The sequence below is a fragment of the Centruroides sculpturatus genome, unplaced genomic scaffold (assembly GCF_000671375.1).
Source record: "Centruroides sculpturatus isolate CEXI.00-Female unplaced genomic scaffold, Cexi_2.0 scaffold566, whole genome shotgun sequence".
In the NCBI taxonomy this organism is placed as follows: Eukaryota; Metazoa; Arthropoda; class Arachnida; order Scorpiones; family Buthidae; genus Centruroides; species Centruroides sculpturatus.
In genome coordinates this window covers 257,823-282,453 of record NW_019384873.1, presented here as the reverse complement: position 1 = coordinate 282,453, position 24,631 = coordinate 257,823, and the positions used below count along the sequence as shown (strand labels likewise).

Genomic DNA, 24,631 nt, shown 5'->3' with positions numbered 1-24,631 from the left:
GGAATCGACACATAGCTACAATTTATTTTGTGTTATTTATTTCTGTGTTTGTTATATCTACGGAGACTCCAGAGACTCTATGTGGTGATTTCTTGTAACCAGAAACGAATCAAAAGACGAGATAAGATTAACGAGAACATTTATTAGCTTACATACATCCGACTTGGATTTTACACAAATTGCGAAATTATACCCCAACTTATGCGAATTCGACTTACACGGTCATCGCTCTGTCCCACCTATTGTGTAAGTTCGGGGTATTACTGTATATTCATTTATTATATTATTTTAGTATTAAAAATCCCATATTAAAGGATCAGAATCTTATGATTAAATTAGCATTTAAATTCTGAGGAAACATAGTAATGTTGCTTCTCATTTCCTTGGAAATAGAATATACATATTTTATCAATAAAATTTTATATTAAATTATCTTCCTATGTAATTTAGTTTATAATTATAATTAAATCTTTTATGCAAATTAACCATTTTAATTAGCATTTTAATCATTTTAAGAATGAAAACTAAATTTGACATGAGTATATTTTAAGATATGTTTTCTTGATTAAGAAGATTAAGCATTCCTTTTTATTTTAAAGAAATTAAACAATGAAATAGATGAAAATAATATATGAATAAACTTTTATGATCTCAGTGAATTAGAAATATGTAAATGTTATTATCGATCAATTACACCAGCAATGTTCCATGTCTTCTCCAAACATCCAATATTTAAAAATTTTAAGCTTCTGTTATTTTAAAATGAATATATTTTAGATTAAAAAACAAACTGTACATAAAATCTTACCAATGCTTGAGTTTTCTTATTATTCAATTTAGATGGTTTGGTGTATTGTGTAATAATATTAACTAATTCTGGTTGTAAATACATCATAACACCAGCTCTTTTGTTACCAAGAGCACAGAGTGTTTCACAAATTGGTATTACACAATCATCTAAAAATAAAAAGTATTATTACAGTTTTTGATAGTTTAAGAATTTTAACTTCATCATGAATAACATAAAAATACAAATTTTTCTCTTAAAAATTATACATGCATTTTGTTTACTCTCAATATTTCTGTTTAAATCATACTTTATTTGCAAAAATGGAAAGCATAATATATTAATTAAAATTAAGAATTAAGTCNAATGTAATGTATTTTAATGTAATTGAAAAGATCCATCAAAGTTCAACAGAATTAGGTGTCTGGTTCACATGGGCAAACCTAGTTAATTTCATGTTTGAAAATCCACATGGAAACATTTGATTTAAATATTTACATCAATCTACTGATGGATTGTTCCCATAGAATGCTTTATTTAAAATTTATTCTATATATGTTGGGTTTGATGGAATGGTTGTACTACCTGATGAAGGCTTCTAAATGGGACCAAAAACATTTGTGTGATTAGTAAGTACTGAGGTTTCTGTATGAGTTATAGATAGATAATGTGAGTTCTAATTATTTTAAATTTATTATTTATACATAAAATGGTTGCTTGTCTGTCCTCTATACACTTCTAATTCCTTTGACCAATAAGCACCCATATTTTACCACCCTTTCTCAGGGAAAAATACAAACTGAATGTTGATTGCATTTGAATAGAACAAAAAATTTAAAACATTCTAGAATAAATATTTCAAATGTTGATAGTTGCACTTTTGAAGTTATGAATAAATGAAAATATAAGGATACATGTTTAAAACATATATAAAACTAATAATAAAAATATAGGAACAAATAATAATAGCCAATTAAGAGAATTATCCCAATACACATGCTTCAAGTTTGTAGCGTCATTTGGCATGTACTTGCATATATTTCAAAAAATGGCACTCCATACCACGGGTTATGGCATTGTTTTTCACCTTGTCCCATAGGACTAAGGTTCAAGTCTGAGGTTTATTTTGAAAAAAAAAATAATACATGATTTTTGGAGGTGTGACACATTATAAAATGCCACTATTACCTATTACGGTATCTTCTATTCTTTATAAATTTTAAGTAATAAGTGACATAACAGGTCACGAGTAGTCTATTTCATTTATAAAATTCATCAAACCATTAATATACAGTAATACCTCGACTTACGCGAACCCGGAGTTACACGATTTTCAAATCTCATCGATTCATCTTTTGTTTGAGTGCCATACAACTTTTGATTACTCACTTCCCCCACACTATTGTTCAGCTTACATGTTCGGACATGTAGTGCAGAATCGACACATAGCTACAATTTATTTTGTGTTATTTATTTCTGTGTTTGTTATATCTACGGAGACTCCAGAGACTCTATGTGGTGATTTCTTGTAACCAGAAACGAATCAAAAGACGAGATAAGATTAACGAGAACATTTATTAGCTTACATACATCCGACTTGGATTTTACACAAATTGCGAAATTATACCCCAACTTATGCGAATTCGACTTACACGGTCATCGCTCTGTCCCACCTATTGTGTAAGTTCGGGGTATTACTGTATATTCATTTATTATATTATTTTAGTATTAAAAATCCCATATTAAAGGATCAGAATCTTATGATTAAATTAGCATTTAAATTCTGAGGAAACAAAGTATTGTTGCTTCTCATTTCCTTAGAAATAGAATATACATATTTTATCAATAAAACTTTATATTAAATTATCTTCCAATGTAATTTAGTTTATAATTATAATTAAATCTTTTATGCAAATTAACCATTTTAATTAGAATTTTAAGAATGAAAACTAAATTTGACATGAGTATATTTTAAGATATGTTTTCTTGATTAAGAAGATTAAGCATTCCTTTTTATTTTAAAGAAATTAAACAATGAAATAGATGAAAATAATGTATGAATAAACTTTTACAATCTCAGTGAATTAGAAATATGTAAATGTTATTATCGATCAATTACACCAGCAATGTTCCATGTCTTCTCCAAACATCCAATATTTAAAAATTTTAAGCTTCTGTTATTTTAAAAATGAATATATTTTAGATTAAAAAACAAACTGTACATAAAATCTTACCAATGCTTGAGTTTTCTTATTATTCAATTTAGATGGTTTGGTGTATTGTGTAATAATATTAACTAATTCTGGTTGTAAATACATCATAACACCAGCTCTTTTGTTACCAAGAGCACAGAGTGTTTCACAAATTGGTATTACACAATCATCTAAAAATAAAAAGTATTATTACAGTTTTTGATAGTTTAAGAATTTTAACTTCATCATGAATAACATAAAAATAGAAATTTTTCTCTTAAAAATTATACATTTTGAATAATTTTCTTCTTTAATAAATTTTTAAAATAAATTTTAATTCCATATATCATTATTACTTAAGAAATATAATGCAGTTATTCAGAAATTTCAAGAACTATTGAAGTTTGTTATAAACCTAGTACAGTAGAACCCCTCTAATCCGTCACCTTTGGGACTGGGGGTATGGTTGGAACACAAAAAAGGTCGGATTATCAGAAAAAAGTAAAATAAACAATCTTCCCCTTTGTCCAGTCTTTGTAGCACTGCTAATTTTTCATTTAATGAAAGAGTAACGTGTTTATGTTTCACTCCTGACATGTTGAAAACACACACAAAACTGTACATGTACTGTACACACAATGTAAAACATATACTGTAACAAACACAGAAAAACGCCACGGATGGTGAGTCACCGACGAGTCAGGACAAGTTTTTCGACTCCGACCACGGTCGGATTAACCGGAGTGACGGACTAGAGGGGTTCTACTGTATATTAAAATTATTAATGTAATTTTTTAACTAAAAAGAGATTAAATTAAATGTAAAATTTAGTTTTAAAAATCTCACCAATACAATTCCCAATAAGAGATCCAATTGTATCGACAAACTGAGTACAGAGATCGGGATTTACTTCACATAATTTTACAGAGCATCGAAGACATCTCTATTAGAAAGCAATTTAATTAAATTCTATGTCTCGTCCTTTTTATTTTACCATTTCTGAATATAAAATTTCTTACTTGAAGTGCTTTATCATCAGATTGGGAACCACCATTCCCACTAGAAATTATCAACAATAATGATTCAATCGCACTGGAAACTTCTTGTGATAAATCTATGCCTTCTAAAATAACATCCTCTGAAATATTCATATTAAATAATGTAAAGTATTTTAGAAAACACATCATTAAGAAATGAGAACAAACAGTGCAAATAGAGAATTAATTAATCTAAAATTAATTATAATTTTTCATTATCATTATTATTATTAACTTACCTTGATAAACATATATTGCAAGATATGTTAAGAATTCTATTGAAACAGAAGCAAGTTCAGCATTTATATGATAAATGCATTCTTCACACAATTGCAATACTTTACAATCTATATAAAAAAATATTTGCTAAATGAAAAGTTCTTTAATAAGTAAATTACAGATAATAGAATTAACAGATTATTTTGTACTTAATCCGATTCATTAAATATAAAATAAAAACTTCAAAATTCTTTATAAAAAAATTAGCCAGAACAAATTATATTTACAAAAAATTTCTTGATTAGACAATATAATTTGTCCTGCCTAATTTTTTATAAATTGTATTTAATTTTTACGATTGTATATCTGTAAATTTTTTATATTTGGAGGCAGATGAGAAGCCTCAAATAAAAGGTTGACTTTGCTGTAGAATTGTTATTTCCTCAATGCATTTGAAAGGACTGAATGAAAAGACACATATTGTATGCATTGTCTAATCAAGAACTTTTTAGAAATTTTTTGTAAACTTCAAAATTCTGCTGTATATTTTGAAACTAGAAATACTATACCAGGGGTGGCAAACCTTTTTGAGCCCACATGAGATATAGTAAGCATACTTAGCTTTAAAGATGTTTATGCATACCAAAGTTTTAGACTTCAAATAACAATATTTAAATAAATTAAAGGAACACGCTTTAATTAGAATAAATGTAAAAAAAGCTGATTGAAATGAAGGATGATCAGGTGATAAACCGAGAGGATGATTGAAAAAGACAGATGATAAATTGAAATAATATGATATATTACATGCCAGATAATTTCTCCGTACATGGCACTTTGGGCACATGTTCTGTAGGTTCACCACCCCTGCCCTATACAATCCCAACCTCTTGCATCATCCTGACAGATCACAAGAAAGGTAAGTATTCCTGTCTTTTACTGCAAGACAGAAAACCAATGGATCAGGAAGATATAAAATTGTCAAATTAAAAATTTCAAAGAAAAAATAAATATCTAGCCTGCACTCATCTCTCTAAAGACTGAAGTTACAACTATTCAAAAAGAAATAACAAGTTGATATAATTATTAAAAGATCAAGTATCTCATGCTTCTCATTCAAAATAATATATAATTTTGTAGAATTCCTATCTTTCTGCATAAAGATTCTTTGACTATTAAAATAAAAAAGTGAACTTTACTAATAATCTATTATTGCAAAAAAGTGGAAATATATAAAAAATACATAATAATAATTTAATATATAATTTGAAATTAATTATCAAAAACTAGATATTGTATAAAGAAATGATTTAGTTCTATTCCATTCCATAAATATTCCATTAAAAATTTATCAGAGACTATTAAATTTGTGTTAAATTGTAGTTAAAATGCTTTATAAGTGTATTTTTGGAGGTCTGGAATGGATTAATCTAATTTACATTATTCCCTGTGAAAAAATTTATTTGGTACCTAACTGATCAATGCTTGAACAGCCTTCTGGAATACTGAGGTACATAATTCATTATTCTTTTCTTTTCTTGTCATTGTTATGTTAACATGAAGTTTACAAGCCTAAAGTTTACATGAATAAATCAAAAAAACCTAATCACAATAAATAAATAAAATAAATACAAATTTATTCTCATTTTACCTGTAACTTTGGAAAGTTAATGGCAAATGTGGAAGGTGATGGGAGGAAGAGAGATATTATTGTTTGAAAGACTGACACATTTTCTTTGTTTCAGCTGGGAATACCCATATAAAACACATAGTTGTGTATGTTTCAAATGATTACCATCAAAACTATATTGTGCATGTCTGACATGCATATGGTCTTAAATAATACAGAAACTAATATAAATCTAAAACCTCTCTTCAAAACTGCATAATAAATGAATTATAAATTATTTTTCAATAAAAGTTAAATACAAGAATTTATCTATCTTACCAGGAGAAATCTCAAATTTATCAACAGCATATGATGAAGCTAATATAACTAATACTTTTATTGCTTTGCATTTTAGTCCTAAATATGGAGTTTCTAATGCAAATTCCACAACTTTCTGTAAATATAAATATAAAAATTAGCTATTAATAATGAATGTTTCATCTATGGCACAATTAGAAAGTTTCTATCACCTCTAAATGTTTTGGTAACCAAAGATGTGAACCTTTTTCTGCTAATTGCATTAAATCTTGTAAAGCATGAAACTTCACATCTTGACGAGGATCCTCATGAAGATATTTCAACAATAATTCTACCTAAAATGTTAATTTTCATATATAGTAAAATTAATAATGTTAACGGTTTTAATGTTAAGATGATAATATATTGTGATATACTTGATATAGTCAAAAAGAAACCAAACTTTTAATATAACTTAATAAAAAAAGTTCTTTTACAGTTCATCCAATGAAACAGCAACATAACAACAAAACAAGTATTTACAAAAGACCACCTTCAAAATAAACACTTTCTGCAAATATTTTTGTCAAAATTTGTACCACTTATTAAAAGTCTAGAGGCCATCTTGCATTATCTGAATGCAATTATATTGCAGAACTTCTTACCTCTTCTAAATTTGATTGTTTTCATCTCAAAGTGTCACACAGGCAACAAAGAATGTCAATGAAAGACTCCTTGTTATTGGATTTATATTCATAAACAAACTTGTAATGAACCCAGGCTTCTCATGTAAAAAGTGCTGCAACAATTGCTCAAGGAGATAATATGTTTCTTGCTGGTGACATATTGGAGTGGTCTACACCAAACACTACATATGCTGACCTCCCCTCATGAGCATCATAAAAGTATACTATGCTTCTTGCTCATAAAATTTTATTATTTGTTTTGAAGAAAAAATGTTGTTTTTATTGTTTATTGTATTGTACAGAATATATTATATTTTATATAATTTTTTGATATTTTTAACGTACATATAAATAGACAAAATGTGAAAAAAAAAAAAACTTTTTGACACATGGCTAGGGACATGTGTCAAAAAGGGGGCAATGAACATGTTAATAAAGTTAACAAAATGAAAATACAAATATCAACATAACTACTTAAGAAATAATTAATAAAAAAACGTTCAAGCATTAAAGCAAATATATTTTCTCTTTATGACTCCTTAGTTATAAGCTATGATAGCATAGTCATAGCTTATAACTGATCATGAAACATTTTGTATTATCATCATCAAAAACACTATACAATTTTTTTCAATAATATAGTTTTCTATTCAGCTAGGAATTTCTATTTGTTTAGAATGATCATATAAATCTCATAATTCATACATAAAAATCATAAATAACTTATTAAAATTTTCAAACTGGTTTATGGAAAACCTAGGTAATTAAAAAAAACAGAATTATGTTTAATGTTCATGAAGTATTAAATATGATTTCTTTATAAATAATAATTCAAGCAAAAATTAATATAAAAGTTTTTAAAACTTCTTACAGATTCATCAAGATACAGTATTTGAAGATAAAGAAAGAGAGTTTTAAAAACATTTACATTAAAAATTTTAACTTTTTATCTGTATTTTTTCATTTATATTTGATTATGGCTTGCTACCTTACATAAAACAAAATCAAATCATTATTGACAAAAAAGAAAAAAATAGTAATTATTGATGACATATCAAATTATTAAGGAAATCATTTCAATACTGAATTAACTATTGAAATCAATAATAGTCAACAAATTTAAATAATTTCATAACAACATTAAAAGTGTATATTTCATGCCAATGCTTGAAAATATCTAATAATGATTTATAGAATTAAATATAAAAAATTTAAATTTTTAATATTGACTTAGGGAAAGCTTATAACTCAAAATACATTTGGCTTTATTAGCTATTTGAATTCACAAATTTACCATAAACCAAATTGTTATACATCAAAAATTAGATCTGATTATTAATTAAATTATCATTAAAATTAAAATATATAATACCTGTTCTGAAATATCGATTATAGAATCTGCTGCCAGTTGCGTTAATGTATGCAATGTTGCAACTGTGAATAACCAGCAAGAATAACTAGGTAAAAGTTCTATACAAAGATTTCTTATCTGAAAATAAAAACATATTAATGAAATTTATAAAAAATTTTTGTTGTATATAATATTAAATATATTTAAATTTTATAAATAATTACCATAGATGTAGTTTGAGCATCATGATGCATTTGTTGAAATACAATCAGTAATTTCAATTTAATTTCTACAGGAGTTGCTAGACCTTGTATCATATCTCCTATCTTTGGACAGATATTTGAAGCAAATATCCTAAAATTCAACAAATAGAATATATTTATAAAATTTATTGTATGATAGAAAAATTATACTATTCAGCATAATTTGAATCAGAAAAAATCACATGTAAAGAACATTTGATTAAAACAGACATGATTAAAATATCAGAACATAACCACAAATTTTTTATATAGCTAAATTGATTGACAGTAATATTGATATCCTGTAAATTTCCAAAATTTGTACGAAAGGAACTCCAACAGCAACATATTTCTTTTTTGAAAAGATTTTTAATGTTACAATTGTATCAAATTCACAGATCATACTTTTAACCTTCAGGTACATTATTCTATTTTCCAAGTAGTTCCAGCCATTCTGAACAGCTTTTCCCCATCTTGAAAAAACTGTCTGTAACCACTCAACAGAACATCAAACCAACATTCTTTGGCCACATTTTTGCTGCTGGTACAAGTGACTTGTCATCAAGGATCAAAAACAACTTTAATTTCTAACTTCAAAGTTTAATAATAATAATAAAACAAATTTATAAGTTTCAAACAGTAATTTGGTTCACACTAAAATTCTGATTTATGACATATTCTACTGTCAGTGGACAATCTACAGCTTGTACAATACAGAGTTTTTCAACCTCTTTTATCTCATGGCACACTTGAACCTATAATTAAGTTTTTGTCACACAAATTTCCACAGAAAAGAATCATGTGAATTAAAGTTATGTTTGTGAACATTCTATCGTCACATTATTTGCCACTTAAACCTAATTTTTTTTGTCTTTGTTTTTTGTGAATTAAACAAAACAGTATTGTTATTCCTTAAACTAGCAGCAGGTTACAACAATAGTTATTTAAATTAATAATTTTCATTTACATAGGAAAAGCAATTAACATTGTCTTAATTTGAATTTAAAAGTGGAATGATAATTGCCTTTAGAAACCTGTTTAATATCCTGCTATTTCTATGTTAAAATAATCTGAACTAAATATGTGTAGTTATAGATGTTAAGGAATGTGAATTTTGTATTGTTATTCATTGAAAATAGTCAAGGGCCATCACATCATTCCAAACCTTTTTTTGTATCAATTTCCACCATGTTGAAAACTAGCACAGAAGGCTTGTGCTGGTCGACTGTTCTTTGTATTTGTTTGTACAATTAAACATAGTTTACAGTCAAACAGTATATCATTATACACAATCTCTTCACTTTTAACAGGTCATGGGCCCAGAGATTCCAGCAAGTTCCTTAAATTTTATATAGTTAACTTCATTTAGTGGAGTAGTCGAAATGATGGGAGTTGCAACGGTCATACCAGTATTAGAAGCAAATAACTTTAATAACTGGAAATTTAGAATTATGTCTATTCTAACAAGAGAACAGTGCGAGGACATGATTTACAGTGATCCAACAAATGAGGAAGCTGAAAGAAAGAAATATATGGTAAAAGATGTCAAGGTACAGTCAGTAATAATTCAAGGAATATCCGATAAACATTTGGATATAATTAAGGATTGTAAAACTGCAAAAGCTCAGTTACTAGCTCTAAAAGACATACTCATCAGAACAACCTTGTTCACTAAATTGACATTGTGGAGACGACTGATGAACTTATGCTCGGTAAGAATGAAAGTCTGGAAGACCATTTTTTAAAGTTTGATACAATTATAAGAGATCTTCAAGATCTTGGATCCCAAATTGGAGAAGGTGATCGTGTTTGTCATTTATTATTCTCCCTGCCTTCCAAGTATGATGCAATCATGACGACTTTGGAAACAGTGGCAGAAGTCAAAATGAGTTTTGTCAAAGCAAGTTTATTAGACAAAGAAATAAAACTAAAATCCCGTGAAGAAAATAACAACTTGTATCTGGAAACAAATGAAGTTAGTTTCAAGGCAAACAGCAGAGATTGCTACATATGTGGTAGCAAATCACATTTTCAGGCACAGTGCCCAAAGGGCTCTCAGCCCAGGTCAGGACATAGAAAAGGATTTAGAACTCAAGGTATTTGTAATAAGGATAGTCAACAAACCTTTGATAAAGAAAAGTAAATTTCATTATATGCAGCAAACATCTGTAACCAAAAAAGCAATTTGAATAGCATCAGTTTTGTTCTGGATTTGGGAGCAAGTAATCATTTTGTGAAACAGGAATTAGAACGCCTTATGTGTAATGTTTTGTCATTGGATCACAAAGTGACTATTTATATAGCTATTTATAGTTTTAAAGGCAACTAAAAGTGGTGAGCTGCAGGCAATGTGTCAGGGATACACTAGAACCATTGAGGCACTCATAATTCCTGATATTAAGCATAAGTTGCTGTCACTCTCAAAAATGACCTCAACAGGACATTGGATCATAGTGAAGAAGGAATATACAACAATTTGTGGAAAGAATTTTGTGTTGGAATGTAACAGAGCAAATGGGCTCTATACTTTGGAACTGAACATCAGGATTAAAGATTGCCATGAACATCAGGATTAAAGATTGCCATGTTGCAGCTGAAGACTATTTGTGGCATCAACATCTTGGTCACTTACAAAAAGATGCACTGCGACAGCTTGGACTCAAAGTTTCGAATCGAACGTGCTCAACATGTTGTAGAAGGAAAGGCTTCTAAAGTCCCTTTTTACTGTATTAAAAGATGTTCTACCATCATAGGTGAACTTGTGTATAGTGATGTGTGTGGACCAATCATGCCATCTACAATTAGTGGTGAAAAGTATTTCCAGGTAATCTTGGATGATTTTTCACATTTTGTTGTTATTAAATTGTTAAAGAACAAGAGTGAAGCAGAAGATAACTTGATAGATTATATTTGAGAAATGAAAGCTAAGCATGATCATACAGTGAAAAGACTGTGAATGGATAACAGTGGCAAATTTAGTTCGAACAATTTAAAGGATTTGCAAAACACAACGGCATATTATTGAAATATACTATGAGCTACAGCCCACAGATGGGAGGAAAGGCTGAACACATGAATAAAACTTTGTTAAACATGATTCACACAAAACTCATTGACTCAGGAATACCAAAGGAGTTATGAGAAGAAGCATTAAAGAGCTCAGCCTACAAACTAAATAGACCTCCAACAAGTGCTCTTCAGAGAAAGAAAATGCCATCACTTCTGTGGTATGGATGGAATGATATCAGCAAGCTGAAAATATTTGGATGTCGAGCATAGTACAACATCCTATCAAACAAAATAAACTAGAACCAAGAGCAAAACGTGCAGTTATGGTGGGATATTGTGGTAATGGCTATAGGTTATGGATCCCGACAGAAGAAAGGATAGTAAGATCACGAAACGTACAGTTTGATGAAGGCTGTATGGAGTATACAGAGAATGAAAAAACCAGACTAAAGCAAATAGAAGAGGGGGTAGTTTCTCCAACTGTAATTATACCAAGTATTGAAGAACAAGAAGTTGATGGAAGAATAGTAGGAAACAATAACAGCAGTAAGCAAAAGGATGAAAGAGAAGACAAAATGGAAAATTCTAAAGTTAGAAGAAACACTAAAAAACCTTCCCATTTAAATAATTTTGAATTATATACTTCATATTGTTTATCATCATCGACAGAAGGGCCTAAAACATACCAAGAAATATGCAAGTCACCAGAGTGGAAGAAAGCTATAGAGAAAGAATTAGATTCTCATCAGAAACTTCAAATGTGGACACCTGTAGAATTGCCAGAAGGCCAGATAGCTGTAGACACAAAATGGATATTTAAAACTGAAGAAGATGGAACAAGGAAGGCCAGGTTAGTGGCAAGAGGGTTCCAAGTACCTTATGAAAAAGAAGAAGAATTTAGCTATGCGCCAGTCTGTAAGATGTCTACAATTAGAATTTTACTTTCCATGGCAGTATAGCATAACTGGAAACTACATCAGATAGACATCCCAACTGTCTTTCTAAACAGACACCTAAAAAAAGATGTATACATCAATGCACCAGAAGGGCTTAAATGTTGAAAAAGGACATTAAAATTGAATAGAGCATTGTACAGCTTGAGAAATGCACCAAAACGTTGGAATGACAAGTTTAACAAAGTCATGGAAAAGTTAGGTTTTTGTAGGTCAAAGTATGACTTCTGTTTGTATGTAGGTAAAAGTGCCTACTTGACTAATTTCGTTGACGATGCAATCATCACAGGTGAAGATGCAAAGATAGACAAATTAATGAATGATCTACACAAACAGTTCAATGTCAGAGATTTGGGAGAAGTCTCATTGTTCTTAGGAATGCAGTTTGATTGAGATGAAAAGGAATTAAAAATCAGTCAGTCCAAAATAATTACCCATATCTTAACTGAAATTTAATATGGAACAGTGTTGAAAAGTTGCTACACCTATGAAAATGAATTTCCATTTAACAGAATCCAATTTGAATGAAGAAATTCCATTTCACAGATTGGTGTGCAGTCTGATGTACATTTCTGTTACAAGTAGGCTGGATATGCATACAGTGTGTCGTATCTTAGAAGATATCTAGAAAGACCAACAGATCAGAAGACAGTTAAGAAGACTGTGGAAGACAGGTAAAAGAATTCTTTGATACTTAAGTTGCACGAGACATCTTACACTTCATTTTACAAAAGGTTTAGACAATCTAGTAGGCATGATTGATGCTGATTGGGCAGGAGATACAAAAACCAGGAAAAGTGTGAGTGGAATGATTGCTTTTCATGTTGGAAATCCAATCGCACAGTACTCCAGAAAACAGAACTGTATTGCTCTTTCATCCATGGAGGCTGAATATATATCAGCTAGCACTGCAGCTCAAGAATTAATGAACTTGAAAGGTATTTTGTCAGAATTTGGTAAGTGTAATATTAACAATCCTCAAAGTTAACAACATAAGTGCAATTTCTATGATGAAAATGTTTGAGAATTCAAAGAGGAGTGAGCATATTGATATAAGATACCAGTACATCAAAGACCTGTGTAGAAACAAGAAAATTTCAAAAAAATTTGTAAATTCTAAAAATAAATAAGATTATTTCCAGACCAAAACAAGTAAAATTACTTTTTCTTATCCAACTTTGAGAGATTCAGTTAAGCAGACAAACAAATAACGAGAAATACTAAATCTTTATTGCCAATAGTTCCATTTTCAATAAGTTCATACAATCCATTCTTATCTTAACCTTATAATCTTATTTATTTTTAGAATTTATAAATTTTTAAGAATATTACTGATCCATTGTTTAAATGTTACAAATATATTTGTAAGGAAATTTCAGTTGAACATGTCGATACAAATGAAAATATTACCAACATTTTTACAAAAGTTTTGGGAAAAGAGAAGTTTGTCAAATTCAGAAGTTCAATGTTATGTGACTGACTGAATATAGTGTATATGTATAGAAAGTCCTTACATATCTTAAGTACTATAAATGTCTGAAACATAGGACTGTTAAGGAATGTGAATTTTGTACTGTTATTCTCAACTGCCACAGGAAGTCACACCGTTCCACGCATTTTTTTCTACCGATTTCCGCCATGTTGAAAACTAGCACAGAAGGCTTGTGCTGGTCGCCTGTTCTTTGTATTTGTTTGTATAATTAAAACATAGTTTACAGTCAAACAGTGTATCATTATACACAAGCTCTTCACTTTTAACAATAGATACATTTTTGATTTAAAGTAAAATTTTATTTAAAATAAAATGAACTGGTGTTATCCTCATATAACTTTGCTTATAAATATATATTTTTTACTACATTATGTATATATTTATTCATTATAACAATGAAAAACTTGTATAATCAATTTAAAGCAGTTTTAATTTTGACACATACACTTATTGTTCTTCCATCAACAGTGAAGTTAATTCTTCATAAGGCTAAATGTATTCATCTAATAAATCAAATAATTTGACCAATCAACAGTCAGTAAACTTACATTGAAATTTATTTTTAAATATATTTTCTTCATTCAAGAGAAAAAGATTAAGAAGAATTTTCATTAATTTAGTTTTGTAAAGAGAGAGAAAAATATTAAATGTGTTGTTTCATATAGTTACTATTAATTTGAGATGGAAAGCATATATTTTAAATAAATTAAAAATTGCAGCTGGCATTGTGATGATGCCACAATAACTAATTGCTTGTTTCTATTTATGTTTTTGAAAACAATAAAAATACAATCTCAGTTTTCTGAATTGTGTCTTGCCCCTGTACATCATACTTTTTCTGTTAGCAATTGAGTCATGCTGGTCGTCTATCTAACTCCTTAAGGAGAAAATTTTTGAATTGAAATAAATGACTTCCAGTTTGCATCAGAAGTTTGTGTATAGTTAATCGGGGCCACCTGCCCCTAAGGTTTCCATATCTGGACTCATCTTTCATCTATCTAACTCTGTTCTCAAGATTAAGGAAAGGAAAGATGAACAGACAGTGGAAATTTATAGGTATACAATTTTTTCAAGTTGCAGCCCAATCAGAGCTTTTAATATATAAAAGATTTCAATTGTAGAATTTCATCGAATGGAAATTNCAAGTTACTACTAATTTGAGATAGAAAGCATATATTTTAAATAAATTAAAAATTGCAGCTGGCATTGTGATGATGCCACAATAACTAATTGCTTATTTCTATTTACGTTTTTGAAAACAATAAAAATACAATCTCAGTTTTCTGAATTGTGTCTTGCCCCTGTACATCATACTTTTTCTGTTAGCAATTGAGTCATGCTGGTCGTCTATCTAACTCCTTACAGGAGAAAATTTTTGAATTGAAATAAATGACTTCCAGTTTGCATCAGAAGTTTGTGTATAGTTATTCGGGGCCACCTGTCCCTAAAGTTTCCATATCTGGACTCATCTTTCATCTATCTAACTCTGTTCTCAAGATTAAGGAAAGGAAAGATGGACAGACAGTGGGATTTATAGGTATACAATTTTTCAAGTTGCAGCCCAATCAGAGCTTTTAATATATANATCTTTCATCTATCTAACTCTGTTCTCAAGATTAAGGAAAGGAAAGATGGACAGACAGTGGGATTTATAGGTATACAATTTTTCAAGTTGCAGCCCAATCAGAGCTTTTAATATATAAAAGATTTCAATTGTAGAATTTCATCAGATGGAAATTTTACAAAAATTAATTTGAAGACATAGTCAGTCTGTCCAAAATCAGTAACCACCATTTATTCACTTCTTGTGTTCCAGAATACAAACAACTGATGACCAAATGGCGGGGAATGTTATCCAGAGGCATTGTGCTTCTTCAGGATAACGCATGTCTGCACGATGAAGAACTTACTTCAGCAGTTTAAGTGGGAAGGCTTTGAACATCCTTCTTATAGCCTGGACTTGGCTCCAAGTGATTCCCATCTTTTCCCAAAATTGAAAAAATTTTTGGCCGGGAATCACTATGAAAGTGACAATGAACTGAAAGAGACTGTTAATGACTGGTTCAAGAACTTAGCGGTAACTGAGTGTGCATAAGGCATAAAAAAAGCTTCTGATACGCTATGACAAATGTTTGTATGTTGATTATGTAGAAAAATAGCTAAGGTATCATATGTGTTGTAAAATAATTTTTGTTTCATTATCTTAAATAAAAATATAAGAGAAACAAACATTCTTTACTTTTAGAATGACTCATATTTTTTATGAAAGTTTGAAGTAATTGATTATTTATAAGTGCATAAATGAACAAATATATTATTAAAATTATTTTAATATTTGTATAGAAAGGAAAAATTAGGAGAGGAGGAGTAAGGAATTTTTAAACAAAATGCATTTTTATTCTAACATTTTTTCATTTCTTCATTTTTGATATGTGAATTGAAAATCTCATAACTAATTTACTTTAACTTCTACAGAAGTTATTTCAAAAAATATTATCACTGGCATTTTGTAAGCATTTTTTAGTGTCATTAACATTTTTTTTGCATCCAAATTTTTGTAATAATTGGCCTTGGTAAGTATGGACAGGAAAACCTATTTGAGATAATTAAAAAAAAACCTTTAATTTTCAAAAATATTTTTTAGATTAAAAAGATTTAAGACTTTTAAAAAATATTATCATCATCTAAGGTTCAAGTATCATTTTATAAATAAAATAAACCTAAAAGAATCATAAAATTTTCTATTTTTTATAGAATAATTCATTCACAAAAACATAAATAAAAAAGTCTTAAAAATCCAAAATAAATATTAAATTAATTCAAAATTTAATCCTCACTTTGATTGGGCTGCAAAACGACCAGATGCATAAATTGCTGCTTCCAATTCCACTGCATCATGAGAATCTAAACTGTTTCGAATGCTATGATGAATATCTTTCTTTTCGGCAACCACACTAGCAATACTTCCGAGTGTTCTACAAAAAATATAAATTATATATAACAAATTTCCAATTAATTTAATTTTTTTGATGAAAAATAAACATATAAAATGAACTTTAATAATAAATAAATCAAACATACTACACAGACTTTAACTGAAATATAACATAACATACAAAAAGAATCTTATATAACCCCAGCAATTAACTTTATAAGAAATTATGTGGACAAATGTTTTCAATCTGTAAATAACATGGGGTTCATCTTTGGATCTTAACATCCTTGTAAAGAATGGCCAAATTCAAACATGCATATACTACAAACCAGATTGTATAGTGTTTTTCATCCCAGCAAATTCAGGTGACCCACATATATATACAAAATAACTTATTCAGAGTCCTGACTAAAAGGGCATTTACTCATTATACCATCTTTGCAGACACACTAGAAAAACTAAAGCACATCATAGCAATGCATGGTTACCGAAAGGCCTGATTCATAGTTTAGTCTGCACCTATATCAACTTGTGTAATTAGCTTATTTTTTTAAATAAATTAAGATATTTAAAACTTAATTACACCTATTTTCTAACTGTGTAGAATGAATTAGGGCAAAATAAAATAGAAAATATAAAAATAATAATATATATAACACTATAATAATAAGTTTTTGACATCATCTTTGTTAATATTGATTTCACTAGTATTACATTTATAATTTCTATATCTTAGCAAATTATATAAAAAAAGTAATATGTATCATTTTTTTCTATTTTGAACAAATAAGTTAATCATACAGAATAAAGCAGGAGTGCCCATATATTGGAGCACTTGTGGAACATGCTCCCTTTTTGTCTTAGTTGCCCTTTTCCTGATCCCCAAGAGGGCCACAAACAACAGAAAATGCATGACTTCTAGTCTATCCTGCAAGTGTAAAAGAAACTAATGAATGATATTTGTCCATTGATCCATGTAACTTCATTGTATGTTGACCAAAGTTGATTCCTTGTTTTTGAGGCCAAGTTAGCCCCAAGTGCAACCAATGCCACATTGTGAGAGCATTGATCTGATTGATCATTCCCTGTTACTGGTTTCTAGGACTTTTGTGTGTTGTTCAGATGTGGATCTGTCAGATTTTTATGCGCATGCTCCATTCAATCCATTTATTGCACATGTCCATGTGCATGCGCAACTACTACTTGATTCCAAGAATTTATAAAATTTATTTTAAACAAAATTAATATTTGATTCGCTTTTATGGTGCATGCTATCAGATCACATGACCAAGCTTATTTCAGTAACTTATTACACAAGGAACTCTTATTGATATAGGCTTTATTAATGGAAATGCATTTAGGGTCTTAATGACCCCTCTTCACTCCTTACTTTTTTTTTGGACAGATCTTAGCAAATGAAATAATATTTATAAATTACATCATACATACATGTTTACAGGGAATATTTTCAAAAAATTTTTTTTCATAGATTAGCTGATTATTAAATACAAATTGAAATTAAAAAATTGGGCAATTGACTGAATATATTATAAAATTTGCTTAAAAAAGGTTGTGGTATAAGATAGAAATAAAAATAAAGTAGATAAGTAAAAAATTAATTAAATAAAACGAAAAATTTTTCTAAAAAATAATGTAAATTGCTACCACCTGTAGATGGGTAAAATTATGAGTTGGATAAGGTTTAAAACAAATTTTTTTTAAAAATTAAACAAATTTTTGAATAAAACTAATAAATATAATTAAAAATTCGTTTTAAAAACTTTTCTTCAAAAAAAAGTTGAAATTAAAAGCTCTTAAAATCATTATAAAATTCTACAAATTACACTGTGAAATCAACATAAATTGACAAAAGTACAACACAGTGTATTATAACCAGATAGGAGAGAAGGGGGATTTGGATGGGATCTCCAATGGACTCTACCTGTCATGAAGAAGTGGTTGCCAGATCTCACTAATAGTTAGACAATCATTTAAGTTCATTTTATATTCATTTATTTTAATAATTTCTAAATGTTCATATTCAAACTTCAATTCAAACTTAAATGATGGAAACTTTTTAAGAAACTTTTTCTACCCTGTGGGCACTAAGAGGGCTTCCTTAGTGAGCTCATTATGAGTTTGGCCAGGCCCACAATGAGACAGCTGGGGTAATAAGAAATCCAGCCCAACAAATCTGGATGGACCACTTCCTGCAAAATCCTTGGGGTTTTTGATCCATCCAGATTCAATCCCAGATCCCCAGAGTAGTACACTGTCACCTTAACCACTTGATCATCAAATGATAGGGTTTATCCAGAAAAGGTTATTAATAGTGCAGAACAGAAACACTAGATAGTAATGGTATGTCTTTGGTCTCTCAAAATATGCTGTGAAACACTTGGAAAATCAATTATAGATTGAATAACGTATGTGTTACTGAAAATGCCTATGCCAAAGTTTATGATATTTCTTAGGTGCCCATGACCTTGTAATGAAAAACTTTTTGAGTTACAATAATTTATATTGTATTAAATATGTTAATTTTGATAATAAGTTGTAAACACCTGTGAATATATACATGAAACAATGAATAAATGTAACTTCTTTGGATTTTAACTGGTAGAAAAAAAATATATTGTAATGTCAAACTTAAGTTCTGAATTACAGTTGACATTATAAAATTAATCATTTTATGTCAAGTTGTAAAGGGGAAATTTAGACATTTGATTTTTTTTCTTGAAATTACTGGAAAAAGTTCTAGAACATTAAATGAGAGTATATAGGTAGAGTAATTAGAGATTTCATCACATATTTCATTGGAAATAGAGTAATAAAGCATTTCATCACATATTTCATTGGAAATAGATGCACCAGTAATGTATAACAATATGAAACTTTTGAAAGAACACATTCATGTGCTATTGCTCTATCACTTCAAAAGTGGCCACAACGCAATGACGTTTTGTGATCTCATCTGCAAAATATTTGGCAAGGACACACTCAACAGGCAGACCTGCTACAACTGGTTGAAGAAATTCAAGAATGGAAATTTCTCACTTCAAGATGAAGCCATCCAGGCAGCAATTTCACCATTGATAACAACATTCTCCTGCAACTGATAGATGATAATTCATAGTTGACCACCAGAGAATTAGCACAACTTGAGTTTTCCCATGCACTCCAAAAATTGACAAAGACCAACACAACCACAACAATGTTTCAACACACAAAGCAAAGATGACCTTAGAGAAACTGGCCAGTCTGAGATGGTAGGTTCTGCCTCATCCATGTTACAACCAAGACTTGGCACCAACTGACTACCATCTATTTCATGTCCTGCAGAATATTATTGCCAATATACAATTCAATGACAATACCTATGTGAGAATAACACTCGAGACTTTCTTCAAGAATAACATTCAACTGAACACTTGCACTGATTCTAATAAAAGAAAACTATATTTTGATTATTACACAAACCTATCTATAGACTATACTTTAAATTGTTTAGTTTAGTAAAAAAACATCACAGATTTTATAATGTCTCTTGTCATTTGTGTAACTTTTAATATGTAATTTTTTTAGACTAAATTTACTTATTTTAACAATTTTCTTTAGTTAGCTCTTAAAATATTTACAAAAAGCTTATTTAATGTGAAAAGCAATATGGCATGTTTAAAAAAAATACAGTAGAACCTCCATTATCCGGATTTTCAATTATCCAGATTGTTCAAAATAAACAAAAATTTTACGAATTTGCTGATTTGCACTTGGCGAATTACGACACTGTTTATGTACGTAATGGAATGCATAACATTTTTTGTTTCAACAACGTCTCACTCAGAAAAGTGGTCATAAACTCTTAAATATATTTTACGTTGTAATAAAAATATAACTTGACATACGTATTTATAAATAATTTATATTCAAATTACATCATTTCTATGACCAAGGGCGGCGTAAGGCATGGACGACGTGGGCCACCGCCTATGCCTCGCGGTCCGAAGGGCCTCGCGCCTCGAAGGTTTATGCATTACTTAAAAGCCGCGAACGCGACGAAAAAATTTTACTCGTCATAAAACGATAAATAGTTTGTCAAATTTTTATTCATAAAAATGCAGTTTCAACTGCTTTTTATCTTATAAAATCTGTCTTCTTGCACCACCAGAGGGCCTTTTAAACAATAGGTAGTCTGTTAGCATTGGTCAGTAGTAGTCCAAATTCAAAACGAACGTTTGTTTCTTGAAAATTTGATCACAATTTAAATACAGTATTTACTTTTAATATTACCGATATGTCATCAAAAAGAAAACGTGTTGTATTATCAAATTAAAGTATTTGTTTCGATTATCCAGATTTTTCCTTATCCGAACTACCTTCATCCCCAATTAGTCCGGATAATAGAGGTTCTACTGTACTTAGAAATTTTTTAGTTTTAATTCAAAGTACTTAAAAATAAAATAATAGGGAAAAAATGTAAATTAAAAAATATATATATCTTAATAATTTAGACATTTATATGAATTTCAATACATATCTTACCTCAAAGTCATAGCTCTTGCAACTGGATCATTACTATGAATAACAGAATAAATTCTTCGAACGAATTCGTCAATATTTAATATCTTATCTAAATGTTTTTGACTTTGCTGCATTACTTTAAATATAAGAACTCTCAAAAAATTTGATCTATGAAAAAAAAATAATTATTATATTTTGATAAATTTTCAAACTTTTCTAAGTTTAAAAATGATAAATTATCAAATATTTGTAAAAGAAGTTCAAAATAATTTGTTAATAAATAAAATAAATGATTTTGATGTGTAAATTACTTTCGACCACCTTCATTCTATAACAATCAGACTTATTTAAGTTTAAATGCAAATGAGAAGTATCTTTACACAATAGCTATTCAACTGTTAATTGAGCCATTCACAGGCCAAATTGATTAACTCCATTTGTAAATCCTTAATACAATTGTTATTATTTTCAAATTTTTCGCGTAATTAATTTTATATATAATATGTTTATATTAAAGCATAGCTTTAATATAACAATATGTAATAATACATTCTGTAATGTTTATTTAAATTTAAAGTTTAATAAGAATTTTAAAAAATAATTTATATTCTCAATTTTTATACTTTTTGTTTTGTGGAGTTAATCGATTCGGCAAGTGAGCAGCTCAATTATTATTATTAATTTATTTTCAAATAATTAATGTGTAAAATAAAAATTCTGAATGCTTTATGTCCAGTATTATGTTGTCTGCATTATCCAAAAAAAATAATAAATAAATAAATTGTTCTCTATTCAAAAAATATCTGTATTTATAGAAAATAGATTGTAAGTCTGGATGATTACATTTCAAATGATCATGTTTAAACATAGCAATATTTATAACTTAAATTTTAGTTAATCATTTTTAATTTTTATGAACAGATGAAAAAACTGTAGTTCAATACATTTTTATGTTAAATATGTAGGATTAAACGTTCTTTCTATCATTAACAAATATATTTTTATATTAAATCTGTAAATATCTAACATTTGAAAAGTAATATAAAAGTAAGATAATATTATGTAATTTATATATTTTCATATTATTAAAATCTTGATAAAAAAGTTCATTTTATAAATAAAAGAATTATTTAATAGAAAAATATTTTATAACTGGATAGATTAATATCATTATTTTCATTTCTTATTTAATAAGAAGTAAAAATAGTTATATTAATCCTTTTAGTAAAGAATTGTTTTTTCTAGGAATTCCACATATGTACATCAACAAATTTCAAATTTAGAAACTTTTGTTTTATTTAGTTTTTAAAAGAGTTATACATCCCCTATAACTTTTAAACCATCTTCTGAGCACCACAGAAGTAATTGGCAACTATAGGAAAGTGACCATATGCAATCCATTAAATGTAATTTTTTTAATTTGCTAAAAAATTAAAGAAAACTAATTCAGAAACTAATAGAGCTAAGCAAAAAAATCAAATTACAAAATGATACTTTATTCAGCAAAAACATTTACAGGAAAAAGCAGAAAAGACTAAGAACATAGTAAACATTTACTGTATTTACTCACATATAAGACAAGGTTTTTATTCATTTTTCACTGCTTCAAAAACCTAGGTCATTGTATATTAAATACTTGGATTGGATGTCACACAACAGCTGTGTTAATTCAATTAGAAACTTCAGACTAGGAGGCGTTAAAAAGAATTAAAAGGAATATTTTAATCTTTTAAGTGCTTTCAACGTAAGTATGTACGTCGTCCTCAGGCAATTCAAAATTGAAAAGAGAATTCGAAGAGAACATTTAAATTTAAGCATTAATGATATTAGCCGTTTTTGGAACATAACTATTAAAGTAAATAAAATTTAAATTTTAGAATTAAAAACATTGGCGCGCATGCATCTTAAAATAAATAAACCCTGATGGGAATGGCTATTAATTAAGATCATTGAAATTAAAAAGTCTTTTTTGTAAACATGAAAAATTGGCGCGCGTGCACCTTAACATGCATAACATAAGAGCCAATTAGAATGGCTATTAAGAACAAGTAAATTTTAGATTTTAATTAATTAAATTAAAAACATTTTGTAAACACGTATAAAATTGGCACGCATGTGCCTTAACAAAGACAGCATAAAAGCCGATCGGAATAGAGCCATAAGTGCAAGTTTACATTAAAATTTAAATATAAAATCATGGGACATAATTTAAAATACATAAAACACATGTAACATATAAAAAGACGCACATAAAAAGGCCGACACATATGTGCCTTGAACCACATAGGAGGTGCGGGAAATGAGTGTAGGATTATTGTTGATTTTTTAAACGCCTGTATAAATTAATCCAGACGTCCGGTAAGTCGAGGGTAGGGGAGTTGCATGTGGAGAGCAGTTTTGTGAGGAGGGCCTCCCAAATATATAGCAAACTCCCTTCATCACAGCGTTTCAGTATTGCCACCCGATTCCAAAATGCTATGTGGTGATGTTGTATCACCAATTTGGAAAGTTCAGTGTCGCAATTGCCAAGTGCCACCGAATGTTGGTGTTCAGATACATGAGCAGCCAGCATTCCGACAGTCACTCCTATATAATAGGTGCACAGTCCTGATATTGGATTCTGCAGGGGAATGGAGTATACACTAGATTTTTCAGGGTGGAAGTAGCATCTCTATCATTACACAAGATTTGTCACAGACATGGTTGTGGGGCAATGGGTAAACGAAAACCATTTTGCCTAAAGATCCGGCAGATCTGGGCCATGAAGCATATGGTGCACAGTATGGTGCAGTATGTAAGCAACAAAATCCAGTGCAGCCAACCCAATTTCACAACTACACAGAAGAAATTGTTCCATCTCGAATTGAGAAGATTTTACAATAGGGACCCAGGTATATCCCTCTGCCACAAAATATGAGTGCCACTGAATTCGGTGTTTAAAAAAAGTATTTTATCTGGGTCATTTGAATCATTCTTGTATATTGTTGGGAGTAAAGGTGAATAGCAATAGGAAAAAAAACAAAGCTTTTGAATTAAATTCCAGATTGAAATTCCAAAATCGCACAGGAGCCCGATATAAGTTTTAATCCATTCCCACATGAAAACAGATGATTATTCAGAAATAAGAATTCAGAAAATCTCATAAGTGTAATCAATGGAGAGTGAATTCAACTGTTAAGAATTGGCAAAAAAAAAAAAAAATTCCTGATTGTCCAGCTTTACATGAACAAATTACGTTGTTGATTTTACAAGATTTTTCCTTAAAGTTTAAAATGACAGTAATTTTTGCAGGACAATGTGT

At 29.0% G+C, this 24,631-nt stretch overlaps 1 protein-coding gene across 1 annotated transcript in view; it reads right to left on the bottom strand.

Annotated features, from left to right (window-relative positions):
• LOC111630918 (integrator complex subunit 7-like) overlaps positions 1-24,631 on the bottom strand; it is a 57,948-nt gene that overhangs the window by 25,385 nt on the left and 7,932 nt on the right. Inside the window, exons 3-12 of the mRNA XM_023375077.1 lie at positions 21,352-21,498; positions 16,712-16,849; positions 8,403-8,532; positions 8,200-8,316; positions 6,375-6,497; positions 6,184-6,298; positions 4,256-4,363; positions 3,999-4,117; positions 3,826-3,922; positions 3,022-3,170 (exon numbers count right to left, since the gene is read on the bottom strand). Coding sequence (XP_023230845.1) covers positions 3,022-3,170; positions 3,826-3,922; positions 3,999-4,117; positions 4,256-4,363; positions 6,184-6,298; positions 6,375-6,497; positions 8,200-8,316; positions 8,403-8,532; positions 16,712-16,849; positions 21,352-21,498 — 1,243 coding nt within the window. The remainder of the gene's footprint in view (positions 1-3,021; positions 3,171-3,825; positions 3,923-3,998; positions 4,118-4,255; positions 4,364-6,183; positions 6,299-6,374; positions 6,498-8,199; positions 8,317-8,402; positions 8,533-16,711; positions 16,850-21,351; positions 21,499-24,631) is intronic.